This window comes from Hippocampus bargibanti, linkage group LG17 (genome assembly GCF_051943395.1).
Source record: "Hippocampus bargibanti isolate YZ-2025 linkage group LG17, ASM5194339v1, whole genome shotgun sequence".
NCBI classification, from domain to species: Eukaryota; Metazoa; Chordata; class Actinopteri; order Syngnathiformes; family Syngnathidae; genus Hippocampus; species Hippocampus bargibanti.
The window spans coordinates 9,563,191-9,590,247 of record NC_142750.1 but is presented as its reverse complement, the minus strand read 5'-3'; the positions used below and the strand labels follow the sequence as shown (position 1 = coordinate 9,590,247).

The window sequence follows — 27,057 nt, the reverse complement described above, 5'->3', positions numbered from 1 at the left end:
TCCGCAAACTAGTAAACTCTCGTTGGGATTTATGGCTGAGTTTAATTTTTTTTCTTATGCCTTAAGAAAATAGAAATAAGAAACTCTGCAAGGAAAATGTGTACTGACATTCATAAATATCAGTAATTTAGATTTGTATGCTTTAGGTCCTGCGTGTACTTCTTTTTAATACAAATAGCGATTTTTTAGCTTATGAATACACTTTGTTGATTAATTTATTTTTATAATATACATATTTCAGTTTTCATATTGTTACCAATTTTTAACAATGTCTCTGGAATTGTTCGTATTTTTAATATTTTAAGTTTTTTAAGCGCTTATTTCCGGGTAGGCGGTACGAAATCAGTATGAGGGCGGGGCGAGTGGGGCAAGCCGAAGCGAGCAGCTCTTGAAGGTGGGAGGGGCCACAAACAGAGGAACCTGTTCTGTTTTTTTTTTCACACACACATACACACGCTCAGACACTTTCGCGCACACACACGCACACTCGCGCACACACACGAACATACGTAATTTTCAAGTACACAAGTACAAAAGGATATACCGTCATGACTGTTGTTGTGCTTCTCCTTGGACTCGAGGTAACGCTAAACTACTTTTTACTACACTTGGGTACATGTACACAGACGCACACGCTGTCATGGAGCTAGTTGTCCATTTGCGTATTTTGTCGAGCTCGAGTTTGTCGTACTCGTCGTTGGGTTGTGTTAGAAGTTTCGTTTCTGTGCAAAGTAATTTGGCAAAGATAGGAAGGAAGGAAGGAAGAGAGCATTAAGTGGCGATTGTGCTGTGTTAGCTTGTTAGCGTTGTGCTCCTACGCGCGTGCGTGCCTGGATGTGCGCGTGTGCCTGGAATGTGCGGTGTGGTTGGGTGTGTTAGCTTGCGCGCACGCCACCCGACAGAGAACCAAGTACAGTACAGTACTCAACCCTTTTCTCCTTTCAGGCAGTGAAGTACAAGAGTAGGATTTCTAGGTGACTTTTACTTGTACGTATTGTAATTTACTTGTATCACGGTGTGAGTAGATGTATAATATTGTATTACTCTTATAGTTGTAATAGTATTTAGTGTATAGTGTATCTTAAAGTAATATTTAATTGTTGTATAGGAATGCAGTATATACTGTACAAATGATAATACACTGTTAGTCCGAGAGCTATCAGAGTATTGGTAGTGTCATTGTATTCGTAATTAGTCATAGTAGTATTGTTTAATTGTTGTATCCTATCATATCATGTTAGAAGAATTTGTATTATCATTGTGGCCACTATAGTAAGATTTTTTTTGAGAATTGCACAGTTATTAGGAATAGAATACACGCATATATAATATGTAATAGTATATAATCTAATACCATAGCAGTGGTAGCAGTTGTATCTATACAGTAGTATCATCAGCGGACGAGTAGTCATTGTAGTATTTTGCAATATGATAGCAGCAGTGGTACAAACCCGTTTCCAATAAAGTTGTGACCTTTTGTAAAATGTACATGACACCACTATACACTGACTTTCCAATCCTTTACAACACATATTGAATTGAATAAATAACAGACAAAATATGTAATATTGTAACTGATATTATTATTATTAATATTATTAGCATTAGCATTAGCTGCAAACATTCCCTCATTTTGAATTTGATGCCTGCAAAATGTTTCCTGCGACATGTGCATGTTTATCTCACCCTTTTTTTCCACTTCTTGTTGAAGCTTTGTAGGTCAAATTATTTCCCACTCCTGCTAGATTTCCATCTTCAGTTGTTCAGTTGTCCTTTGTTACATTTTGCACTTCATATTACGTCACGTATCTTCAATGGGGTGGCCTGGTATTTGATTGATTAGCACTTTGACTTCACAGCACAAAGGTCGTGGGTTCGATCCCGGCTTTTCCTCAAAGAAGGATGCCATGGTTGTCTAATATTCATATTGCAACGTCTTGTTTTGTAGCATAATGCTAACTTACTTGTCCATTCATAAAAGTTTTCTATTTGCCTCTTTGGGCCACTGCACACCACTAAATGTGGTTGAATTTAATGTTAAAATGCAAGTCAACTTTACTCCCATAATATCCTTGTAATTTTTTTTTAATAAAAAAAATAAAGTTGCTATCATTCAGGGACGGTATGAAGGGTTGTCTCCGGGTGTGCTCAGCAACTGAATGGCGAGCAGTCCATTACATAAATCAGAACAGCATGATTTGTGCAACATAAGTGATCAAACTGCTTCATTTGACTTTGAAGCAGTCGTACTATTATTGCTGGACTCAGAGCCAGGAAACACACACACACACACACACACACACACACACACACACACACACACACACACACACACACACGCACACGCACACGCACACACACATTCACACTGTGGTATGGTGTGAGCATGGACAAATGTGTCAGTCACTTTGCCATGTCAAACAAGTCACAAGACTTTGAACCCGGAGCTCTCTGCACTAACTCACTAAGTGACATATAAAACATTATGTGTGCATGGGTGCATGCATGCGAGCACGTGATTGTGATGTCACCAAAGGGTGGTGACACGATAGGTGGTGCTTTGGACGAACAGGAAGTAGACACTTCCCTCTGTCAACAAAACAAGGTTGAACTACACCTCCCACTATTGTTCTGTGCGTGTGCGTGGTTGCGTGTTGTGTGTGTGTGCGCACGAAACAATATGATCTTTATTTGGCGACGGAAGTGATGTCATACGTGGAAAAATGTATGTGTTGGCTTGGGTGGTCACTAGCGTCAAAATGTTCACCGACTGTGTGTGTGTGTGTGTGTGTGTGTGTGTGTGTGTTGATTGGCATGTTTGTGTGTGTTGATTGTGAGTGTGTTTTTGTGTGTATCGTCTGGTGTGAGAGTGAGTGTAAGTTAGGACATGTCATGACAGGGTGGACACAAGCACCTCCAACATTCCACTGACAATCATTTGGTGTATACTCTGGCCCATTTCGGATAATATTTGTACTTCCTGTTGTCTCAAAGATAGCGGATGGTTACGTTTAACCTTTCACCCCTCACCCGTGGCGCGGCCACCTGTCCGTCAAGCTGAGGGGCCGTGTCTGACATCACCATGGCAACTGCATCCGCCTTGATGGGGAAAGGTTAGTCTGTTTCATTTTTTTCATCAGATTTGGGTTCGCTTTAGAATTATACAGTAGCTATTTTTATTTTTATTTTTTTGCGTTCTGTGATTAAATGAAACCGCACTTAACTAATCCGCTGCCATTCCTGAGTTTATTCGGGAATTGAAAAACATGACGTGGAGCGCCATTACGGAATTTGTTTGTGTTTGGTGTTTTCTTCCGGGGGTGCCGATAAAGCGATGGTCAGACCTCTGGCAAAGTTTTTCCCCTAAACGAAGGGGAAGCATTTGCCTTTTGTCCATGTTAGCGCTTTGTTCCAGCTTCAGCTGCTGTTAAAGCGCGAAATGAATCAATATATATATATGTATTATATTGTATTTTGTACAGCTGCCCCCACTTCAAGCTCAAATAACTCCAGACCCATATAACTTAGGAATTAACTCGTTTTTTTTATTAAAAAAAAAAATTGGCTTCTAACACTGATTTGAATGTTTATCTAGTCCTAAAACTCACTCAATATTCTCTGGGTCCTGCATTTAGAGTGAACATGACAAAAACCCTGGCACTGGAGTGCAGATCATCTGGCAGTGAATGAGTGAATAAACCAGTTGGTCTCAAACCGTTTGACAACTCTGAACCAACTCTAAGCCCTGATTCTGAACTCTGTGTTGTTTTTGTTGAAGGTGTGGGTCTGGTTCTTGTGGAGTTCCAGTACGAGTATGAGGGTCGCGATGGCGCCATCATCTCCATCAAGCCCAATGAGCGCTACGTCCTGCTGGCCAAGACCAACGCCCACTGGTGGCAGGTGCGGCGCGACCACACCTCCAAACCCTTCTACATCCCGGCGAAATATGTCAAGGAGCTCCCACCCGACGCGCCATCCCCTCTGGACTTTGCCCACCCGCCGGCTTCCGAGGCAACCCCGGTCCCCACTCCCGTGGCTCCGGTTCCTGTGTCAGTCCCCGTCATGATCCACATTCCCAAGGTCATGGAGGAGCCAAGCGGGAACAAAAGCAAACCCGGCGACGAAGTGCCCATCCGGCTCAAACCGGACACGTCCGGTGGTTACCGCAAGACAGAGAATCGTATGTCCACATTTGGCGTCCCCCTAGACTTCCTGGACTTGCCGCCGCCCATCACCACACTGCCACGCCACTCCGGCGCCCCTTCGGGTCCTGACTATGCCGACAAAACTGACGGCGTAACGGGGAAAACACTGCCTGAGGAGCATAGTAACATCGGTTTCATCGCGGTTGACACATCTACCCCACGAGCCCACACATTGCCCATCCCCGTAGATACGCCTACGGTACCCAATCTACAGGCTCCGAAAGACTCTGAGGTTGGACCCTCGCAGGACCACCAAGAAAAGGCGAAGGCCGGACAACAAGAAGTGGAACAGGAAGTGGAAGAGGAAATAATCGAGGCCACGGAGGATAGTGACCAGGACAGCGACGATCCGGAGGATAAGGAGGAACATAAAGAGGAAAAAGAGTCCAACCACATCTACGAGTCCATCCAGGATCTGCACCTGGATGCTTTGATTGGAGAGTTGAACCCGCCGGCTGCGCCTCCCAAACAGGTAAAGGCCCATCGCCAACCGTGTGAAATGTGTGACAAATCTCCACTGTGGTTGTGCAACAAATTCCTCGCTAAATCAACAACTAATCAACAGTTGCCTTGATAATTGATTCATCGTTTAGAGATATTGAAATTCCAGACGCTGTCATGTGATCTTTTCAAACAAAAATGACAATCAATCAACATGGTCATGTCTGTGCACCTTATCGTCGCCAAACAGAAGTGATCACAAAAACATACAGAGAGACATTGTCAACAATGTTTGAGATAATCTGTTAAGCAGGAACTATGTTGACCAGAGGCTAGTAGCTTCAGTTTGACGAGCGATCTAGGTGGCATCTATCTGGCATTATGTTGATGTTGATGGGATGTCACCACTGTGGCTAGCGAGGCATAATGAGGAATTAGACGGCTTTGAGTTGTCTTATTGTCGCCATGGCAATGACTAGCGGCTGACACAAGAAACCCGAGGAAGAATCCTGAAATATTAATTCATCCGCGTGTGTGTGTGTGTGTGTGTGTGTGTGTGTGTGTGTGTGTGTGTGTGTCACCAGCAGACCTGTGATCCCGCCTCTGAACCATCGCAGTTGCCTGACCCCGCCCCCTCTAACGCGGGGCCCAACCTATCCTCTTCAAGCACCTCCTCTGAAATAATTAGCCTCTCGCCACTTAGCCCGCAACAAGGATGGCAGGTCAGTGTGTGCAGATTTGAGATGTCGAAAAGAATTGTGGACTTTTATTTTGAAAAACTCATTCACTGCCATTCCCGAATTTATTTGGGAATTGAAAAGTGTGACGTGGAGTGCCATTCCCGAATTTGTTTGGGTTTTGATTTTTCTTGCAGGGGGTACCGATAAAACACTGGTCAGACCTCTGTTAATGTTTTTCTCATTTCCACAAGGGGGCAGCATTTCCCTATTTTCCATGTTAGCGCTTTGTTACAGCATCAGCTGTTGTGAAAGCGCTATATAAATCAATATGTATTGTATTGTATTTTGGACAGCCACCCCCATTTCAAGCTTAGATAATTGCAGACGCATATAACTTAGGAATGAACTCTTTTTCCCGATGAAAGAAGAGAGTCTAAGGTTTCTTACACTGAATTGGGTCCTGCAATTTGAGTCAAAACGACAAAAACCCTGGCACTGGAGTGGACACATCTTTGCACATCGTCTGGCAATGAATGAGTTAAGTGTTGGGGCCTCATCTGATACTTGCAGAAGCGGGAATTGAGGCGATTCAAGATAAAAAGAGCTAAATAAATCTCCTTCAATCCTCTCACTCTTGAGAAAATGAACGAATGTACGAACAACCTTCGGGATGTCTTGCATCACTCTCTCGCTCAGACAAAGCCCAAACATCTGAGTGAGGACAGTACGAGGACATTGAAACTTGAATTATCATTAACAAGCATTAAAAATAAGAATGTTAACATTTGAGATTATTAATTATGTGAATGGTTGTTTTTTGTGGGGAGAGCAGGAAAATGTCCACGAGTGACAGGAAGTAGGTGATTTTATTGCGAAGGGGGGTTTCGTTGCAGATGCACACGGACCAGGAGAGCGGAAGGGTGTTTTACTTCCACCCACTGACGCGACAAACCACCTGGTCACACCCACGCTCGCCCTCGCCTCACCCGCCATCACCCCCTGTCGCGTCACCTGTCCCATCCGCTTCGTCACCAACATCCTCGCCACAGGTACCAAAACAAAAGACGCTTAACTCATTCACTGCCAAACGATGTGCTAAAATGTGTCCACTCCAGTGCCAGGGTTTTTTGTCATTTTCAATCAAATTGCAGGGCCCACAGAATATTGAGTTTTAGGACTTCATAAGCATTCAATGAGGCATAAGAAACCGTTCACTTTCTTCTTTCATCAAGAAAAAAAGTGAATCCCTAAGTTATATTGGTCTGGAGTTATCTGAGCTTGAAATGGGGTCGGCTGTACAAAATACAATACATGCATATTTATATCGCACTTTAACAACAGCTGAAGCTGTAACAAATGCGAGCATGGACAAAAGGCAAATGCTACCCTCTCATGGAAGGGAAAAACATTGCCAGAGGTCTGACCAGCGCTTTATCAGCACCCTCGCAAGAAAAACCAAAACCTGAACAAATTCGGGAATGGCGTTCCACATCGCGCATTTCAATTCCCGAATAAATTTGGGAATGGCAGCGAATGAGTTCATAAAGCCTGTGCCTGAATTCAGGTTTCAAAACAAACCGATTTTACATGGAAATAAATGAAAAAAAAAAATACATAAAAATAATAAGAACCCGCAGAAAAAATACAATTTTATCCCGTGACTGTTAAGTGTCCTTGGATGCTTAGAAATAAAATGTTTAATTATTATTATTATTAAGAATGAATGAGAAATTATTACTTAACATACCACTATAGGGAGCCAGAGTACCACAAATGGTACAAGATGCACAATTTTACATTGGAGGGAGATGGGGGAACTTAAAGGACAACCGACACCATTTTTTTGTTTCCTAACTGACATCATAAAAATGTTTTATAGCATATAAAATACCCAAAACACGCAGGCTGATATTTTAGTCAAATGCAAAACACCAATAAAAATCACTTAAAGTGTCCAAAATCTGCAAAAAATTGAGCTGCGAATTGGGTATTTTCAGAAAGTCCCGCCCCCAGTTCGTGACGTCACGCCAAGACGTCTTACCTTGCTCGAGAATCAAAACAATGGCTTCAGATTCGGAGAATATGCTTTCTTGTTACGCATCCAGTTATGAATATAATTCAAATAGTTCTGAAGAGGAAAGTATTAATGTTTGCAATCGATTAAAGAAGGTCTTCCTGGTCATTTTGAGAGATCAAGACTGATGTGTAGCGTCACAGAAAATGCAGAAGATGGCGCCAGAGCTCAGTTGGAAATGGTTTGATTTTTCAGCTTGGAATTTTTGTCAGCGAATATCAAATAGTTGTCTCGGTGTAACATACAACGATTCACCATCACGTTATTTATGTGTTTTCCTTCTAATTTCGCCATCAACACACATTAACACAAAGTTTTCAGACCAAACAAAGTACCGAAAAATGCATTGAGGTGATGCAAGGTATGTCCTTTCTCGGTCAGGGGCGTTCCTTCAGTGACGTGACGTGAGGACTCGTCACCAACTCAAAAACAAGACTTCCGGAATATTCAGCGTCTTAAAACGTAGCTAGACGCGGTGAAATCGTTGTAAAATACGCTCAGTAGAAGTCATTTGAAGCCATTTTACAAATTATGGACACAACTTGTCCGGAGACGTCGGTTGTCCTTGAAGTGGGCTAATTGCAGAAGGGCTATCCCTCCAGTCTGGCTCTGAGATTTGGGAACAGCTGATGGACCAAAACTCTGGGAGGCTCTACTACTACAACCCGGTGTCTGGTGCCACCTCCTGGACCGCGCCCAAGCCGGCACCCAATGCTGCCCTCATGACGACCGATGACCCAGCCAAGCCCGATGATGGCCCGGTACCAGATCATTGGCGTACTTTGATGCTCATGGGTTATACTTCTCACTTTTGATTGTTTATGTGTGTTAATGTGTGCATGGATGGAACCTGAAGCCTCCACTGCCAGAAGAAGATTACCCTGTAGACGTGCACCACGACAATGACACTGTCTTCACTATGGTACCTTCTTCCATCACGCATGCACACACCCCGATAGGCGTACACAGTCTCACAGATTGTAGTATCCCATCTCAAAATCTCAATTAGAGATTTTTTATGTCATTTTAGGAATCATTTCGGTGTTAAGCACGTAATACATATGTTCAGAATTTAATCTAATTAATAGCAATGTAAAATTAACTAGTACACTGCCAGACGATGTGCAAAAATGGGTCCACTCTAGTGCCAGGGTTTTTGTCATTTTCACTCAAATTGCAGAACGCACAGAATATTGAGTTTTGCGACTACATAAACATTCAATCCAGCGTAATGTTAGGGTCATTAGTATAGCAAATTGCCCTAACAGTAAGAATCTTTAGATCCTTTCTTTCATCAGAAAAGAGTTAATTCATAAATTATATGGGTCTGGAGTTATATGTAGCTTGAAATGGGGCAGCTGTACTAAATACAATACATACACATTGACTGATGTAGCGCTCTAACAACAACTGAAGCTGTAACAAAGCGCTAACAAGGAACTAAGGGAAATGCTGCCCCTTGTGGAAGGGAAAAACATTGCCAGAGGCCATGGCCAGCGCTTTATCGACAGCTCTGCACGAAAACAAAAACCCAAACAAATTTGGTAATGGCGGTCAACGTCACGCTTTTCAGTTCTTGAATAAATTCGCTAATGGCAGCAAATGAGTTAATTGTGTCTATAGTTGTTCTCATTGTATTGTTAAGTGAGCAGTAGCTATGTGTTTTAAATAGACAAATTGTAATTGGTTTTAGAGAAGAACTTGACTCAATCGCATCTCAACCAAAATTCATTTGAAATGTCTCTCAATGACAACCTGCACTGTTTTTCATGTTCAACGGCGTTTTCCCAGCATGCTCGGCAGCACATCATTCCCAGAGCCCACCTGGAGCTCCAAGATGGCCTCTGGATGGCAAACGGCAAGCCCGATCAGCGCGTGGCATGGCGACACAGCGTGGCCGAGGACGTGAGTTGCGACTGGTGCCCATTAGCGTGTTGCCGCGTGTCACGTGACTGGCGGCGGGCTGACAAACGTGCTTATGTTCGCTAGACGTTTGCTTCGCGACACTGGAGGAACATTGCCGACTTCAGCAAAGACTCGCCGGACACCACGCAGGTACACACACATGCGCGCACACACACACTTGTACACGCCTAAACGCACTGAAAAACACACACGTACGCTGATATACACACGCACCCGCGTGATGATTATTTCATTGTGTGTCAAGCTCTGTGATAGGTTGAGCTTGAGGAGGAATCTTTCCGATCGCAGCTCAGACTCCCAGCAGGTACACCAGATCCTGCCCTTTGATTGGCCAGTGACATCTGTTGTATTGTTGTGCTTCCGTTTGTTTGTGGTTGCTGTGGAAACGCATTTGGACAGGCTCAACTAACCCGGGTTGCGGGCGCCCTCCTGCTGACGGTCGGCCATGTCTTGACATTGGATGACAGTGATGATGTGACTTTCTGTTTGTGCCTGCAGGGACACCTGTTGGAGAAGGCGGGAATCGTCAACAAGACCAAAGTAGTCGATAACGGCAAAAAGATCCGGTGAGGGTTTTTCTTGTTTCCTTGAGAGTTTTGAAAGGCCCATAGAAATAAAAAGTATTATTATGGTGATGATGATGATGATCATTATTATTATTATTGTTGTTGCTATTATTATTATTATTGTTGTTGCTATTATTATTATTATTATTATTATTATTAGTAGTAGTAGTAGTAGTAGTATGAGTATTGGTATTATTATCTAACTGTACTCAGGGGATTTTCTTGTATCGCGGGTTGTCCTGGTCCCCATTAACCATCAAAAACAAGAAATTACTGTATTGTCATCCCATGGTCGTGCTGACAGGAAGAACTGGAGTCAATCTTGGACTGTTCTGCACGGCGGCATCCTAACTTTCCACCGGGATCCCAAATCTGCGCCCAGCAGCACCATGGTGACTAACTGACCTTTCACCTTCACCCCTCAAAATGTTCCTGCCATCCTCACGTCTTGTCTCGTCACTCAGTCTAAGGCATCCCAGATTGTTCCGGAATACACGGTGGAACTGAGAGGAGCTTCGGTGTGCTGGGCACCCAAGGAGAAGTCGTCCAAGAAGAATGTCATAGAGGTCAGCCTCGTGACTGTAGTTGCGTGTCATTTTTGTCCCAGATTTTATTAATGTGCTGTGTGTGTGTGTGTGTATTTGTTTTTGTGTTTAGCTGAGGACTCGTCAAGGTTGCGAGTACCTGATGCAGTACGACACAGAGAGTATCATTACTGATTGGCTGAAAGTCGTACATGACACCATCAAACAGCTGGTAAGGCAAAGAGGCTCTCTCTGACAGACAGACAGACACACACACACACAGTCATAAATGAGGAAGTGTGTCTTTCAGGAACAAGAGCACGCATCGGACGATGATGACGACGGAGCCTCGGACAAAGAAGATAAAGACAGGAAGCGGGCAAGTGAGTGATTTCAACTAAAGACACCCCATTACCCACTTGCCGCCGCCATTTTGTGATTACTTTCTGTCTACTTATTTCAACCTTGCGTCACTAACGATGTTGTCTTCCCTTTGGCAGGCAACAGAAGTTTGTCAGGCGCAGACACAGAGCAGACCCGAGTTCGCACAAAACTCAGACGCTTCCTCCAGAGGAGGCCTACGTTGCAGAGCGTCAAGGAGAAAGGGTACATACGAGGTGAGCGATGGCGGACATTGTGTCCACGCGTGATTATGTCATACGCGATGTGACGTTGGTGGCTTGTCGTCGTTCTTTTCTTCAGACAACGTATTCGGCTGTCATCTGGACACACTGTGTCACAGGGAAAACACAACCATTCCAAAATTTGTGGAGAAGTGCATCAAAGCTGTGGAGAGGAGAGGTAGCGCCCACACACGCAAAAACACACACACCTTATCAGGTCAGCACTTGTTTTGAGATGATTCACGTTCCAGCGATGTATTATGGGCGCGTCCGTGCATGCGTGTTTGTGTGTGTGTGTGTGTTCAGGTCTTGATGTGGACGGCATCTACCGTGTAAGCGGCAACTTGGCCGTCATCCAGAAGCTGCGACACAAAGCCGATCACGGTATGCAACGCTGCCAATCACTCATTTCCCACTCACTGAATTTCCATTTTTATCCTGGGTGGTGGTCCTTGATCCCAGTTGATGTGGATGGCGATGTGGAGAAACTGACATGATGTTAGGATTGGATTGGATTAGCCTTTATTAGTCTCGCAATGGAGAAATTTACATTTCACAGAAACACAAGAGGAAAGGAAAGAAAGAAGTAGAAAAAACAAAATACAGGAGCTGCTGTAAAAGCAGCCACTCTCGCGGCGCCACCTTGAAGTCAAAGCAACAACAAAAAATAAATAACAAATTATGTGACACAACATAAAAGACAGACAGTCATTCAATCTTAAGCACTTTCTGTACCCTCTTCGTTACATGAAGCAGCTCTAGATGAAAGAAGAGAGGATCAAAGCGTCATTTTCACCAGTGGATCCGGGACATCATGGTGGAATGTGCACGTCCGCTACAAGCTAAATGTTGAAAGCAAACACGAAGCTGTAGCATCCATTGACGACAAAAAGATTGTCTAACATCTCTTGTCCCATGTAAATCCGCTTCAATTCCAAGCTGCGACAGTTCCACATACGCATCAGCGCTCTGCGCTGACGCTCCTTTCTTCACATTGTGGGCTCCTCAAGCCATGCATCCATCTAGCCACAGACTGTCCAACAGCACGATCTTTTTGCTGTGAAAATGCTGCCCATCATAGGCGCAAAAAAATGATAATTGCCCCACAGCTGTCCAGTGATGACACTCAAATGGCACTGACCTTCCTCCCAATCAAAAACGGTGCTGCCATATTTCTGCTCCCGAAAAGGTGCAATCGCTCAGCACAGTCTCCTCCTTGAAGAATCTCGTGGCCAAAAGTGCTGATAAACAATCCGTATCCGTGCCACATGACGCACAACAACTTAAAGTGACAAAAGATAACACAAAAAAAAACAAAAAAAAGCAAGGCTTGTGAGAGCACTTGCTGACGCCTGTATACTCGGGCGCCATCTTGAACTTCATTTTTGTCCCACTTGTTTTCAGAGGAGCATCTAGATGTGGACGACGGTCAGTGGGAGGACATCCACGTGCTGACGGGAGCCCTCAAGCTGTTCCTCCGCGAGCTTCCAGAGCCGCTCTTCCCCTTCAGCTTTTTCGACAAGTTCATCGCCGCCATCCGTCAGTCCCGCATCCGCACATATGCGCCATATCTCGCCCCACTCTAAGGCTTTCGTATTTTGTTCTGTAGAAATCCATGATTACAGCCTGCGTGTGTCCTACATGAAGGACTTGGTGCGCTCTCTGCCGCTTCCCAATCATGATACGATGGAGCTTCTCTTCAGGCATCTCCTCAGGTATCTTTTCCCCTCTGGCCCCACTTTCCTATCCCACACCGCATCCGCCATCTTGAAGACTCCCCTAACTTTTAACTCTCCACTTCCTTCACACACAGAGTGGTGGAGCACAAAGACGGCAACCGAATGTCGGTCCAGAGCTTGGCTATCGTCTTTGGGCCCACGCTGTTGCGCCCGCAGACTGAGTCGGCCAACATGACCATTCACATGGTCTTCCAGAGCCAGATTGTGGAACTCATGCTAAATGAATTCCAGGCCATCTTTGTGCAGAGGTAGCATCGCTGCGCATGTGAAACCTTCCGCAACATGGATCGGAGACAGGCATTCCAAAAGAGACACGGGGTCGTTCCGCAAGATAGAGAAACCTCAATACCAGCAGGGAGCTTTGGACACAAGCGTATTGGTGCCACACCAGAAAAAGAAAAAAAAAAGACTTCATCATCACATTATAATGTTATAAATATCACCTTTTATCTTGACAGCATTCACCTTATTCTATATAAGTTCTCCAGGAAACATAGTAACCCCCCTTCACTTAATGCAACCAAGAGAATCTGATGAATTCATTCAAAAACTTTTTTACAAATCATGGCCTTATTATCATTATTTTTATTTTATTTTTTTTTACAGTATTTTACATTGCAGCTATGTTGCTAGTCGCTTGGAGTTCTCAGACACTAAAGTGATCTGAGCCATGAATTGCTTTGGTTTTTGGGGATGAATGTGGATGTTAATCTTGCCACATTTTAAGATGAAATTTACCTAACTATAATTGATCTTGTTGAAACGGAATATCAATTTTTTTTCTTGGTGTGGTAGAAATACGCTCGCGTCGCTTTGCACTCCAGGGAGGAAAAGCACACCTTGGAGGAGTCGACGCTTCCTTCCACACCTTCCACTGACATGCCCGGAAAAAAAAAGGAAATGGAAGGAAGACTTGTGTTGAGATACCAAAGACATCATTGTTAACGTGAGATGCTCACATTCTGTCAGACAATGAGATCAATAGCAATAATATGATGAACAGATTAGATTTTTTTCCCTGAGATTTTCAGATCACATCCAGTGTGCGATTGTCAGGATCCGGTTGAAAGGTGAACATTTGAGCAAAGGAAGAAAAAGCTCAAATAATCCTACTTGTACCCACTTCCCAATTATCACGATTATGTTTCAAATTATTTCACTGGTGCTGGAGCAGTAACTTTTTCCAAATTTTTTTTTTTTTTTTTTTTTTTTTTTTTTGACACCATGAAAATTGTTGTGCACGTTTGCGGACTGTAACACGATAAAGAAAATATCTATTTTTATTCTTTTCAAAGATACAAAGAAATATATAATAGGATCATAAATTAAATGACTCAAAGATAGTCTTTTAAATAATCATTTCTCTGACGTTTATTTTACGTTATTTTGCGTTACCTGTGACTCTTTTGGTCTCTTTGGTGTTCCGTCTGTCGTCAGGGCAACCAAAGTTTTTGTTTGCCTGACTGGTGGCCGTAAAGAAAGCGACCTAGTAAGAACTTTCAATTAATTTATAAACTTGATTTAATTGATAATTTGAAGGCGTTAACACTTTACAATAACGTCAGTTTGATACAGAAGCTAACATGTAACGTTGTTTAGGCACAGCAGTTATCGTTAATCGCCATTGCAACTCGTATTTGTGTTTGTGTTTTAGAGCGGGGTGGAAAAGTAATTTTTTGATGTGTAGTTTGTTTTGTAATTTTAAATCGAAGGTCTGAGAAGACAAAAATCCCTGGTTAGAAGTTGCCATAGAAACATCAATCAAGCTAGCGTGCGGCTGGTAAGGACACCTTTATTTATATTTGTTATATTTTGAAGTGTATTGATGTATTTCAACAACCGAGTTGCCCAATAATAACCACGCTAATTTCATACGTTTCAAGCACTATCAGTAAAAACAAATCTCCAAAATGGACCGAGGGCCTCAGACAGGCCACAGTGCGTCTCCCATCTTGAAAAGGTATTACGCTCGTATAATCGGTCGGTACAGACCTGTCAAACTGAGGCGGTTGCCAATTTTACAAATAATCTACAGTTTCATATATCTTACGTAAAATGAAACAAAATAACTATAAAAAAATACTATGAATTTATTGGTAAATAGCCTGGTTCAAAGAACAAACAATGTCTTCAACTGCATCATGAATTCCAACATTTAAGAATTACTTTTGGTGTAATTATGTAGCGCTTTTGGCCATTTCAATGATCTCTTTTAAAGGACAACCGACGTCTCCGGACAAGTTGTGTCCATAATTTGTAAAATGGCTTCAAATGACTTCTACTGAGCGTATTTTAAAAAGATTCCACCGCTTATAGCTATACTTTACGTTTTAAGACTCACTCTAAATATTTAGGAAGTCTTGTTTTTGAGTTGGTGACGAGTCTGTACGTGACGTCGTGAAAGGACCGCCCCCTGACCGTAAAAAAGACGCATTGTAGCGTCCTTCCATCACGTCAATGTATTTTGCTGTACATGTTTGGTCTGAGAACCGTGTTGCACCCAAAAGCCGCCAGAAGAGGGAGTCCAAGGTCCATATAAGAAATTTATCAGCCTGTGGAAGCGGAGGTGGCCACAGGAGGTCGCCATTTTGTGGCTCTTTTTTTTGGGTGAGATTTTCCCCCAATGTTTCCTCAAAATGGCACATATAATTCTTTAATCGATTTCAAACATGTATGTTTTCCTCTTCAGAACTATTTGAATCATATTCATAACTGGATGTGTAACAAGAAAGCATATTCTCCAAATCTGAAGCCATTGTTATAAAAATAACATAATTTTTGTTACAGCGGCAGCTGTTGTGAAGGCGCTATATAAATTAGGATGTATTGTAATTAACAACCTATACTAAATGAAATGAAAAAGGTCAATTGCTAAAGTTAAATTACCGATGCAATCTTTGAGTCAGGAAACATTTCTTTTGTTAATTCTGAGAAGTAATCAGCAACATTTGCAGGCAGGTTGTGTTCGGCAACAAATTGGCAGAACAAAATCTCCGCTTTTGTCACAAAATCCGATAAGTGTGTGGTTTTGTTGAGTGGCATAAACTGTTCATTGATAGGCTTGTAGCTTTTCACGCTAATTGCAACACAAGATTCTTGCGATCAAACCGCTACAGACCAATTCATTACTGCATTGTCTCATTGCCGTAATGGTGACAAAATCAAAACGAGAGAAAAATAAGACGTCATGGACCGTAAATTTACAGATTTCGAATGTACACCCTTCTTCTTTTCCTTTCGGCTTTTCCCTTCAAGGGGTCGCCACAGCAAATCAGTGTCCTAAAAATCAGTGCTCACTTGTACAAATTATGCCGAAACCATACAACTTGACAGGTATACTTTGGGCAAATCTCTTTTTAAGTAAGTACAGGCGTGTATGTAGCTTGGAGGCCTATGGCAAAGATTTCTTTAAATTGCTAAGCGTGGCACAGATTGTGAATGTGTGCCCTTTTCTGGCAGGAGGCACCCATCTTGAGTGCACCCGACACCTGTGAGAGATGTCGTCTTCTCGGCGTGACGTCATCGACTTCTCGGCTTTGGAGAAACATTTACGCGCCAGCGTGGAGGCAGAAGAGAAATACCGACGAGAGAACGACGCCAAACTGAGGGCCGTCCAGCAAGGCGTGGCTTCGTACCAACAGTTCAGGTCGGATATGGGAGGCGAGGTGGCACCATTCCAACATGGAAGGAATTTGCCTGATTTTTTTTTTAGGGATTTGGTCCTGACCAGTCATCTGAGGCCGATCCACAAGAAAGACAAGAATGGGCACAAGCACGCGCCTTGGAACCCAGTGGTTGCCCCTATCAACACACCTGACCCCCAAGAGCAACACGCATACACACATGAACATCAATAATAACAAAACTCGCACCAGACCCTGAGTAACAACTATGACTCACCTCATCCAACATATTTGTAGCCATAAAAATGTTCACCATGCCTTTGAAAAAAATACTCAGTGCAACAAGTTGTGAATAAAAGTTTTAGTCGTCAAAAAAGTGAATCAGGAATTAATTTGAAAAACTGTACATGCAAGGGAATGACCACCAGATGACGCCACTGAGTGAGTTTCTCAGAATTCGGACGTGCGTTGTTTGGCGCATGCACTTGCATAAATGGCAAAGAGGAAGTGCTTGGGAAGGCGCGTGTGGGATAGTTCTCTCTCACACACATACAAAGGTGCAATTGCAGCTCCTGTTAATTCATTCATTGAGAGGCAGGCACAGAAGAGTGGAGACGGTCTTCGAGACGGACAGGTGCTTGAGAATCACATCGTACCCGACCGACTTCATCTTCAGAACAGAATTATTGTCACATCATTTGTCACTTTATGTATGAAATGTGTGTGTGTGTGTGTGTTGACAGGGGGGACACGTTCAGCAGAGTTCGATGACATGAAGCCGGACGAGTTAAAAGAAGAAGTGGCCAAGATCCTCAACCAGGCTCCAGAGTCTAGGAAGCTTCTTGTGGAAAATTACAACAACTTCCTTCAAGTGGCAGACTACTGCTGCCAAAACTACATCCAGGCCAGTCACACTACGACTAACTAACTAACTAACTAACTAACTAACTAACTAACTAACTAACTAACTAACTAACTAACTAACTAACTAACTAACTAACTAACTAACTAACTAACTGACCACCCTCCTATAGCATTGCTGCAAACAAAACATTCTTCCTCCCACATGTCCAACTTGGGCTTTTTTCACTTCTTGATACATTTTTTGACTGCTGCAAAAACTATGCACAAGACAATACAAATACTATAAAGGCAAGTGAGTCTGTAATAGATGTTAAACTGTAGAGCTCTGGAATTAAACTCTAGGTCTAGACCAGTGGTGTCAAAGTCATTTTTTTGCCGAGGGCCACATTGTAGTTGTGGTTTCCTCTCGAGGGCCGTTTTGGGAATTTGAGGAAGCCATTAGAATGTTTAATCCCCTCCACATATTACATATAAATCGCACAATAAATTAATGAACTAGTTTTCAAATCTGAAGTCAAGAATAATGACTGTTATTGTGGTTTACATCCAAAAATCAGAAATTTTGATTAGGATTTTAGCACACATCATGGAATTTTACAAGATTGATTTGCTTTCGCGGGCCGAATAAAATGATGTGGCGGGCCGGATTTGGCCCCCGGGCCTTGACTTTGACACCTGTGGTCTAGACCTTACCCCCCCCCCCCCTTTTTTTTTTGTTACTCGTCTAGGTTGGATAGCATTCGATTGTTTGCATTTGAATATGCTAATCGGTTACTCTTAAACTCATTCACTGCCATTCACGAATGTATTTGGTTGTTCGAGTTTTGTTTTTCATGCTTGCGTGCCAATAAAGCGCTGGCTATTGCCTCTGGCAATGTTTTTTTTCTTTTCCACAAGGGGGCAGAATTTCATTTTTTCCATATTAGCGCTTGTTAAAGCGCCATATAATCCAATATGTATGTCGGTGTATTGCATTGTATTTTGGACAGCTCACCTCATTTCAAGCTCATATAACTCCAGACCCATATGATTTAGGAATTAACTTTTTTTTCTGATGAAAGAAGAGAGGAAGGTTTCTAACGCTGTATTGAATTTTTATGTAGTCCTAAAAGTCAATATTCTATGGGTCCCGGAATTTGAGTGAAAATGACAAAAACCCTGGCACTGGAGTGGACACATTTTTGCATGTCTGGCAGTGAATGAGTTAAAGATGATTTGCTTTCCACCACAATAAAAATTACAAGTGAAATTGGAAAAAATACTAAACTGTAACCCACATGTATTTTGAATTAATGAGAAAACTAGCTATCTATTTGCTCTCCATTTGCTATCTATTAGCTATCTACCTAGCTGGCTATCTATTTGCTATCCATTTGCTATCTATTAGCTATCTGGCTAGCTAGCTATGTAGCTGGGTATTAGCTATATGGCTATCTATCTAGTTCGTCTGTGTAAGCTCTCAGTCGTACAGGAGTGGTCCATCGATGAGAAGGTTTCTTCAGCCGTCATCTGTACAAATGTGAAGGTTTCGGACGTTTCGCCTCCTCCAAGAGGCTTCGTCAACGAACTAAAGTCTGACTGGTCGTATCGGCCCTATTTATATATCCCTAATGTCCAGACATGGTGGCGCCGGACACAGCTATGATAGGTCCCTACTCTCAGGTTGGGGGGGCAGGGGACCCCTCCCCGTGGCCCCACTGATTGTCCCTACATTCCTGACTAACGACTGGCCTATTACCCCCACTCCCACCGGTATCACCTCATCAGCATAACGACCCTCATCAGCATTACGAAAGTTGCCTAGTTGTATGAACGATCCAAATTGAACCTCACCCCACCAGACCGGTTTAATGAAAGATTTTGTTGTTTTATAAGAATCGCTTCTTTTACCCCCCTTTCAAACCATCTATGTTCTTTCGCTAAGATTTTAACCTCATTGTCGTCAAATGAATGGTTGCTAGCTTTTAGGTGCAAATGTACTGCCGATTGAGGTCCACTTATATTATCCCTGCGATGTTGATAGTCTTTTTTATCTAGTTAGCTAACTGTCTAGCTGGCTATCTATTAGCTATCTGTTAGCTAGCTAGCTTTCTATCTGAGTTACTTCCGGGTTGAGTGAACGCTGGCGTGAGAATTTTGAAAGCCGCTTGGAAATTAAATATATTATTATTATTAATATTATAACTAGAAAAATGCTGATCAAAGAAAAAAATGCATATCCCATTTCAAGGCTCTCCTGGCCCATACACACACTTGTGTTAGCGACAACGCTACACATAGCTAGGCTAGTGCTCATGAGATTTGTCCTCCTTGCAGGCCGGGGATGACTCATCCAAAGTATTGGAGGAGACCAAGTCACTGACTGCCCAATCGCTGGCTAGCATCGCCTACCAGATTAGCACGCTAGCTACCAGTGTGCTAAATCTACTGGATGCGCAAAGCCAGCAGCTTGGCCACATGGAGTCGGCCATCAACCTCATCGGGCAGGTACGCCAATACGTCGGGGATTGACCTTTGACTTTTATGAATCTGCTGATTGTAAAATGAAGAATATTCGTAGTGGAGTACAATTTGTTAGTCCTCTAACTATGAGAAGTAATGACATAAGAGCTAGGAGCCTTTGTTGTGTTCAATGACACTCGTTCATTCCAGCAGCGGCCATCATTCATGGAATCGTGGACGTGCTGATTAATCACCCCGAAACATCTTTTTGTGACTTATGTTTTGGCACACTAGACGGTGGAGATGCACCGGGAGAAAGTTTCCCGTAGAGAAATCGGAATCTTCACGGCAGTGCGCCGATTCCCCCGCGGGCAAAAGATCTCCGCCCCTGCCGAGCCTCCGCAGCCTCGCCCACCTTACGGCCGTCGGCCAATCAGTTACCAGCTTTTGGATGGATTGGGTCACGGCGTCAAGGTACGGCGACATCTTTGGGCAGCTGTCACTTTTTTTGCCTCATGCAACAATGATAGAATCAGCGTCTATGCTAACAGGATGTGGCTACTGCCGCAGCAAGCCGTTTCCTCTTCTCCATGACACGCTCACGCACGCACACACATTTCATTAAGCTAAGTTATTTGACATTGCGCGGCAGCACTCATGTTCTTCTGCCCACTTGCGCGCACACACACACACACACACACACACACACACACACACACACACACACACACACACACACACACACACACACACACACACACACACACACAGTTGGGTGAGCGTGGGAACATTTTTTCCTTTTGAGTTTGTTGTGGTTTATTGTTGTCTGAGACTGAGCTTCCATTGATGCTGTAAGCCTCCCCCTCTACCCCCACTGCCCCTTTGTGTCCCCTTGCGTGCCCCCCCCCCTACCCCTCATGTCCCCCCAACAGCTGACCGGGAAAGCAGGCGAGGGAGGCGGAAGCATCCAGAAGCTGAGCTCATCCATCAGGTTTTTGGTTTTGTGCTTTACTCGCTGTTGCCAATCTAAGTTTCCAAGTTGCAGTTGGTCTTGTTTGGTTTTCAGGTCCAGCAAAGCTGTAGCAGAACTCAGTCTCAAGTGTGCAATGGCGCGCTCTGGTGGCAGGTACTATACATCACATCTACCCAAGCAGGAATAATAATAATAATAATAATAATAATAATAATAATAATAATAATAATAATAATAATAATAATCAATTTCATTTGTAAGCGCCTTTCAAAACTCAAGGTCACTTTAATAACAATAGTAAAATAATAATAATAATAATAATAATAATAATTTCATTTATGAGCACCTTTCAAAACTCTCAAGGTCACTTGGAGCACTTGGGAGCAGCTTGTTTTTAGCCTAACTTGTGTTTCATTCAATTAGTTTTCTGCTTGTTTATTTATTTGTTTTTTTTTATTTTTTGATGACAGAAAATCTTAGCTGATTTATGTCTCAAATGTGATTTGATCTACTATTTTGAAGCTCCACATTTGGGAAAGCTGAGGCCGTGCCCACAGTCCCTTCCGCACCTGAAAGTGATGTCATCACGACACCACTTGAGAACGCCGCGCCCTCTCTACAAGATGTGTGTGAGAATTCTGTGACTGCGCCGCATCCGATGGACTCTGGAGAAACATTGGCTCCGCCCCCTCTGCCCGATTCCCCTGAGATACCGGTGACTACCCCCCTTTCTCTGGATTCTGCAATTCCGCCCCCTCCACCTCTTCCTCCACCCGTGACACTGCCCACCTCGATTGTCCTTCCCCTAACTCCGCCCCTAAGTTTAGAAACAGGTGAGTAGAGTCAATGTGGTGATGTGGCTTCATTTTACTTCATAATTGATCAATTGAAAATGATGATGATGATGACAAGAAGCATCACAATCATTGATATACTGTATATGACAATGTCGATGATATTAAGATGCCCATGCCATCATTGCCAGTGCTGGAGGAGAGCAGCCTCCCCCCACCGTCCCCCCCACCCCTAGACCATGACTTTCCTCTGCCGTTCACTGAAGAGCCAGACCTTCCGGCCCCTCCCTCGCCAACCCAGGAATTAGACGGTATCACACACACAAACATGAATCACTCATTACCGATTCCCCAATGAACTACAAGACATTTTTGGATGAGGATCCATCTACTGTATGTGCGCTGTGGTTTGTAACGTTGAAGCAGCTTTCGAATTTCAAACAAATGAATATAATCCTAACAGGAACTTATTTTTGGGGAGCAAATCTTGACCAATATGAATCCGAGTGACCTTGGAAAAGCTTCGTCTGTGTAGGCTCTCAGTCGTACAGGAGTGGTCCATCGAAGAAAAGGTTTCTTCAGCCGTCATCTGTACTTCTTTGAAGGTGTCGGACGTTTCGCTCCTCATCCGAAGAGCTTCGTCAGCCAACTGAAGTTTTGCTGGTCACTCCTCTGGCCCTATATATATCCATATATTTATCCCTAATGGACAGAGGTGACGGTGCCAGACCTCTGCTCTGATATCACAAGGGATAACTATATATATATATATATATATATATATATATATATATATAAGGCCAGAGTTACCAGCACAACTTTAGTTCGCTGACGAAGCTCTTCGGATGAGGAGCGAAACGTCTGACCCCTTCAAAGAAGTACAGATTATGGCTGAAGAAGCCTTTTCATCCTTGTAAAGGAACAACATTGAGCATCACTCAAAACTGCAGTATTTCCCATCACGCATTGTGGGAATCCCCCAAACAAATTTTGCTTCTTCTGCTCTTCTGCATCTGCCACGCTAACGGTCGCGGGCGAAGAGGCAGCACGCCCGCCCCCCACCCGCTCCGTGTCGCTGAGGGTCCGCTCGGGCCCCGCCTCTCGCTGGCACACCCGCTGCCTCTTCCCGCCTGCCCTCCATGCTACCCGTCTGCCAGTGCTCATTCCTCCGCCTCCCACCTATCCGGCCCCTCCTCAGCCTCCATCTTCTTCCTGCGCTGGGCTGAGCCTGCCTGCTCGTCTGGAGCATCTGGGTAAGGAGAGCTCCAGTTGCAAACTGCACTACAACCGTATCTTCACTGAGGCTCCTAACTCAATTTTACTGCTATAATCACATGTGGACTTTAAAGGTGAGATGCGCTACGGCCTTCGTCTTTCGCTCTGTGTGGTTGCCAAATGATACTCGAACTTTTAGCATTTAATTTTGGCTTTTGGCTGAGCAAACTGAACTTTGAAGCTCACTCTCCTTCCCCAATTGCCCACTTCGAGATGTAACTATGTACAGTGATACTTCGGTTTTTGACCATAATCCGTTTCCGAAACCTGTTCGAAAACCGATTTGTTCAAAAAACGAAACTGCACTTTCCATTAAAATCAATGTAAAAAAATCCTAATCCATTCAAAGTCTAGAAAACAACTTTTTAACTATTTCATCGCATAAACCGAATAAAAACTTAATAATAGAGCAGGTCATGTGTAAAATTCTATAAAAACAAACTTTTATTTTCACCAATTTTTAACATTAACATCTGTACATAAAAATCTCTTATCTTTCTGCCACAGGGCGTGTTGGCACCTATCCCAGCTGTCTTTGGGCAAACACAGGGCACACTAACTTTTCAAACCATCCTCTGCTTGCTTTAAAATCATACTATTCAGGAGATCTTAAACAAATATGTCAGCATTTTCGCCAAAATAAAACAACAACAATATTAATGCGTCGGTCACAATGAGGAAGACGTGACATATAAGGAAGTGACGTGTAAGGAAGCACAGGGTAGTCGAGTGATGCATTCAGATGCACTCAGTTTGGTTGAGAACCAAATTTCGGTTGTATACCGGGGCATAAAAAATATGACAGTTTTGGTTGAAAACCGAATGGGATGAGAACCGAGACGTTCAAAAACCGAGGTTTGACTGTACTATGCAATCATCAGATCTGGAGCTCCCAGCCCTTCCACCGCCGCCGCCACCGTTGGATGACGACACAGGAGTTGAGGAGCTCAATGATGCCCCTCCCTCCATATTATCTGGAGAAAGGTACTGAAGTACTCGCTCAATTTTTACCTCTGATATGGATTAGAATAATTTATTTCCATCTACTAGGTGTCTGTTTGTCTTTCTCAGCCAGCGATGAATAGTGTATGATCGGCAAAACACACCAACGCTCTCCCACTGGGGCAGTTTGACTTCCCTCATAGATTCAGCCAATAAATGGGATTTGTGTGTTTTTTTTGTTCATTGTGTCATACTAATAAAGTTTGGCTGATTTGGCATGTATCCAGTGATGCGTTATACCGCTATGAGGCAACCGAGCTCGGGCGGAGCTGTCCATGGAGGAAGGGGATGTCATCTATGTGACTGATGACTACAACGACCATGAAGGCATCCTGCGCAACGAGTACGGATTATTTCCCGAAAATTAAGTCCGATCCCGTAGCTGGACTCAACCGCTACCCCTCATCACCACCTCAGTGGAAATAGACTGCGCTTTGACCAGCCGCCATTTTCAACGCTCAAGTCAACTTCAGAATGCCTGCTTATGAGTCACTTATGAGTCACAGCCCATTGTGGTAAAATGATTGACAGACTATTCACGAGCACATCTTTTAGGATTGAGCCCATTACACTCTCCCAATCATTGACTTCATCCCAAAAAGGAATATAATTTATTTTGAAATACCACAAGATTGCAGCAAAGGACTACACGAATGTGTTCGTTTACTCGACGGATTCATGTTCAAACGTCGGCGCTGGATTAAAAAAAAAATGTTAATTCGTGATTTAACGTTTTTTTTAACACCGATTCATTTGAGAAAAAAAAACACACTATTGAGAGCTTCAAGGGAAAAAACGGAAATTTGGGATCAAGTGTTCAAATGAAATTGTCACTCATGCTTGCATGTCACTTCCTGTGTCCATGGTAAAAGAGGCTGAGACAAAATTATGAATCGTGGACGTCATTGTAAAAAAATTCTTTTGTCAAAATATTGAATAAATATTAAATAGATCATAAATAGAAGTGCAGCAGTAGAAAAGTGGTTCGACGGCGCCCCCGCTGGCAGCAGGTCACATGGCGGCCACCAGGAGGTGCAACTGTAGCAGGTGCATTTTGGTTTCGCTCCGGATCAACTCCCACGAATTGCTGTTACCATCCTGCGAGCACACACAAACACACGCTGAATTACATGTTCCGCATCCTCTCGACTACTTGTGACTCAGGAGTACTTACAGTGCCATTGAGAGTAGTATTGGTCAGTCTAATGTAATAGCGGTGCAGCGCTTTGGAAATTGAAAAACAGCCATTCGTCTTTGCTCGTGAAACCTAAAGGAAAAGAAAACGGCCAATGATGAAGTTGACAGCGACCGACATACTGCATGAGTGCATGCATCGAGTTGGGAGTGCAGATAACAAGCACTGATTAGAAAAAGGCTCCCAAACTAGGAATCCTGAATCTCAATCTGACAGTTGATATGATTTTTTTTTTTTGTCAGATGATCATTTTTTGGTCGTGTCCACTGACGGGTTGGGTGACCAGTCAATTTATGGCGATAGTTTATTTCGAATGAGCAGTTATTTGGTCAAGTGATTCATTTGTTACTCAATTTTGTTCATGTAAAGCGCTTTGTTACAGCTTCAGCTGTTGTTAAAGCGCTATATAAATCAATATGTATTGTATTGTAATTGATTGCAAAGTAAAATAATCGTTTCAAGCCCAACAGGGTCTATAGAATACAACACGTGGGTATCCTGCAAGCGTCTATGAAATCCTAAAATCTCCACAAACATCCTGTTTATTGATTGTACAATAAATTTTGGTCAAAATGAGATGTACGAAAAGAGGGTACATACACACAAGCTGAGCTCCTCTTTTTGTCTGTGCATGACAATGAGCATTTTTTCCAAGTTGTCCTCATCCCAGCCCACTCTGGAGGTGTTGACTTTTTGGTAAAGATCTAAAATGTGTCCCAAGTTCTTGCGGATAAAGGTCACTTTGCAAGCCGTCTGCAAGGAGCAACATAGTGGTCAACGTATGCACTCTTATTGGATAAAACAAGCTCGTCTCACCTGAGACTTCTCAACCTGCTTGTAAAGATGTCTTGGGAATGGAAGTGGAAATTCCTGTTCTGTGATGGGACCACCCTAAAATAGTTATTACAGTCATTAGTTACATGCACAGCAGGAAAAAGGCCATGCGGATCCCATACTGACCAGGTCCAGGAGCAGAGACAGACACTTGTCACTCAAGTCCGTGTATCTTCTTAGCCAGTCACAGCAAAAAGTTGGTACAAGCACACCAAAAAGGACGAGAATCACCTCGGCACGTCTGACTCCCAACATGATGAAGGTAATTTTTCCCACATGCCACAAACGTCTTTGCACTTATACCATTCCAAACAGGAAAAAGAAAACAGGAGCATAAAAAATCACTTTCTACTCTCACTTTCCAAATACACGCCCCCGCGTACAGGCGCGCACAGGAACCTAACTGGACCTGCATATAGGGTCCTATTTCACTAACTAGTACTGTGATAGAAGCACCAAACTTTTTTTCTGTACTGACAAATACAGTAGCACCCATGTCAAAGTATCATATTTGCAGAGGTGATCATCAATATTTTTTATAAACATTATTTTTAGTGGCGTGAACACGTGTGCACATGTGAATGCAAATGTATGATGAAAAAGAAAAGCAAATGTTGCGCGTGAGGTGCTGTCGTCACCACTTGTAATCGTCTCTGAGGGAAGTCCCTTCACTTTCCTTTTTTCACGATCAGTGATTATGACGTCACATTATTCACTCCTGCTTGTCGTCAACCTGTAATGGGTATAGGTCATTGTAGAATTGATGTCATTTTGTTTTTTTGATAAAAATAAATGACGTTTTGGAATCGAAAAGAAAACTGTCACGTGATCAGATGAGGACGATTTTAATTGGTCGCTCCAGTGTCATCATCGGCTATTTCATTGGTTCACAAGGTGACGTCACGGGGATTTCCGGAAGCGCGCCAAATGAGTCAGTTCATTAAATTTTTATTTTACAGAACACGTTGGCATTGTTCATTGTTAACGTGATAGAAATCGTACCAGCAAACTGGTTAACATAAGAGAGAATGATAACAGACAAGCCTCAAGTAATTTTCAAGAATCAAATAAGATAATATTTCTTGTACAGTACTATCAAAGAGGCGCATCATCGACCAAATATTTCTCTCTAAACAATTTTGATAAAATAATGATTTCTTTCTAAAAATGAGTGTAAATCATTCTCCTGCTTATGAATGATAGATAGTTTGACAGCGATCTTATTTAGGTCAACGTAACATTTCAAATTGAAATTAATATATTCGAACTAATCAAAA

At 43.0% G+C, this 27,057-nt stretch overlaps 4 protein-coding genes across 11 annotated transcripts; 3 read left to right on the top strand and 1 right to left on the bottom strand.

Annotated features, from left to right (window-relative positions):
• Positions 1 to 441: 441 nt before the first annotated feature.
• arhgap27l (Rho GTPase activating protein 27, like) lies at positions 442 to 13,979 on the top strand. 5 transcript variants are annotated; one of them, XM_089019258.1, is made up of 21 exons: positions 442 to 581; positions 2,995 to 3,113; positions 3,779 to 4,677; positions 5,234 to 5,368; positions 6,220 to 6,375; positions 8,003 to 8,161; positions 8,257 to 8,322; positions 9,192 to 9,305; positions 9,390 to 9,455; positions 9,571 to 9,630; positions 9,825 to 9,892; positions 10,197 to 10,284; positions 10,357 to 10,458; positions 10,550 to 10,648; positions 10,727 to 10,799; positions 10,917 to 11,033; positions 11,119 to 11,217; positions 11,346 to 11,423; positions 12,444 to 12,578; positions 12,649 to 12,754; positions 12,853 to 13,979. In XM_089019258.1, exons 2-21 carry the CDS (start codon positions 3,083 to 3,085, stop codon positions 13,028 to 13,030), a joined length of 2,829 nt encoding a protein of 942 aa, XP_088875384.1. In that variant the 5' UTR covers positions 442 to 581; positions 2,995 to 3,082; the 3' UTR covers positions 13,031 to 13,979. The 5 variants fall into 5 exon arrangements, with proteins under 5 accessions (XP_088875384.1, XP_088875383.1, XP_088875388.1 ...); XM_089019257.1 differs by having other exon boundaries at positions 5,231 to 5,368; XM_089019262.1 differs by lacking the exon at positions 6,220 to 6,375.
• dnaaf19 (dynein axonemal assembly factor 19) lies at positions 13,975 to 16,639 on the top strand. The gene is made up of 4 exons (XM_089019278.1): positions 13,975 to 14,267; positions 14,491 to 14,558; positions 16,238 to 16,424; positions 16,491 to 16,639. The coding sequence occupies exons 3-4, from the start codon at positions 16,276 to 16,278 to the stop codon at positions 16,633 to 16,635; spliced, it is 294 nt and encodes a 97-aa protein (XP_088875404.1). The 5' UTR covers positions 13,975 to 14,267; positions 14,491 to 14,558; positions 16,238 to 16,275; the 3' UTR covers positions 16,636 to 16,639.
• A 270-nt stretch (positions 16,640 to 16,909) lies between these two features.
• LOC148885605 (uncharacterized) lies at positions 16,910 to 24,861 on the top strand. 4 transcript variants are annotated; one of them, XM_089019264.1, is made up of 11 exons: positions 16,910 to 17,035; positions 17,145 to 17,305; positions 19,582 to 19,752; positions 20,002 to 20,181; positions 20,640 to 20,698; positions 20,774 to 20,833; positions 21,203 to 21,513; positions 21,666 to 21,785; positions 22,515 to 22,727; positions 23,631 to 23,733; positions 23,821 to 24,861. In XM_089019264.1, exons 2-11 carry the CDS (start codon positions 17,174 to 17,176, stop codon positions 23,828 to 23,830), a joined length of 1,359 nt encoding a protein of 452 aa, XP_088875390.1. In that variant the 5' UTR covers positions 16,910 to 17,035; positions 17,145 to 17,173; the 3' UTR covers positions 23,831 to 24,861. The 4 variants fall into 4 exon arrangements, with proteins under 4 accessions (XP_088875390.1, XP_088875389.1, XP_088875391.1 ...); XM_089019263.1 differs by having other exon boundaries at positions 23,800 to 24,861; XM_089019265.1 differs by lacking the exon at positions 22,515 to 22,727 and having other exon boundaries at positions 23,800 to 24,861.
• ifnphi1 (interferon phi 1) lies at positions 23,994 to 26,071 on the bottom strand. Its single transcript, XM_089019340.1, is given in 6 exon segments — positions 23,994 to 24,083; positions 24,742 to 24,849; positions 24,926 to 25,018; positions 25,547 to 25,699; positions 25,763 to 25,837; positions 25,907 to 26,071. Coding segments are annotated over 6 exon segments (648 nt in total). The 5' UTR covers positions 26,036 to 26,071.
• Between the last annotated feature and the right edge of the window lie 986 nt (positions 26,072 to 27,057).

Excerpts from the sequence above, each read along its gene's own strand:
- arhgap27l (XM_089019257.1), top strand. The coding sequence starts at position 3,083 with ATGGCAACTGCATCCGCCTTGATGGGGAAAG. Across the intron at positions 11,424-12,443 it reads GCGACACAAAGCCGATCACG|AGGAGCATCTAGATGTGGAC; the intron begins GTATGCAACGCT and ends ACTTGTTTTCAG. Across the intron at positions 12,579-12,648 it reads CAAGTTCATCGCCGCCATCC|AAATCCATGATTACAGCCTG; the intron begins GTCAGTCCCGCA and ends TTTGTTCTGTAG.
- dnaaf19 (XM_089019278.1), top strand. The coding sequence starts at position 16,276 with ATGTCGTCTTCTCGGCGTGACGTCATCGACTTCTCGGCTTTGGAGAAA. Across the intron at positions 16,425-16,490 it reads GCTTCGTACCAACAGTTCAG|GGATTTGGTCCTGACCAGTC; the intron begins GTCGGATATGGG and ends TTTTTTTTTTAG.
- LOC148885605 (XM_089019263.1), top strand. The coding sequence starts at position 17,174 with ATGAAGCCGGACGAGTTAAAAGAAGAAGTGGCCAAGATCCTCAACCAG. Across the intron at positions 17,306-19,581 it reads GCTGCCAAAACTACATCCAG|GCCGGGGATGACTCATCCAA; the intron begins GCCAGTCACACT and ends TCCTCCTTGCAG. Across the intron at positions 20,182-20,639 it reads GATTGGGTCACGGCGTCAAG|CTGACCGGGAAAGCAGGCGA; the intron begins GTACGGCGACAT and ends TCCCCCCAACAG.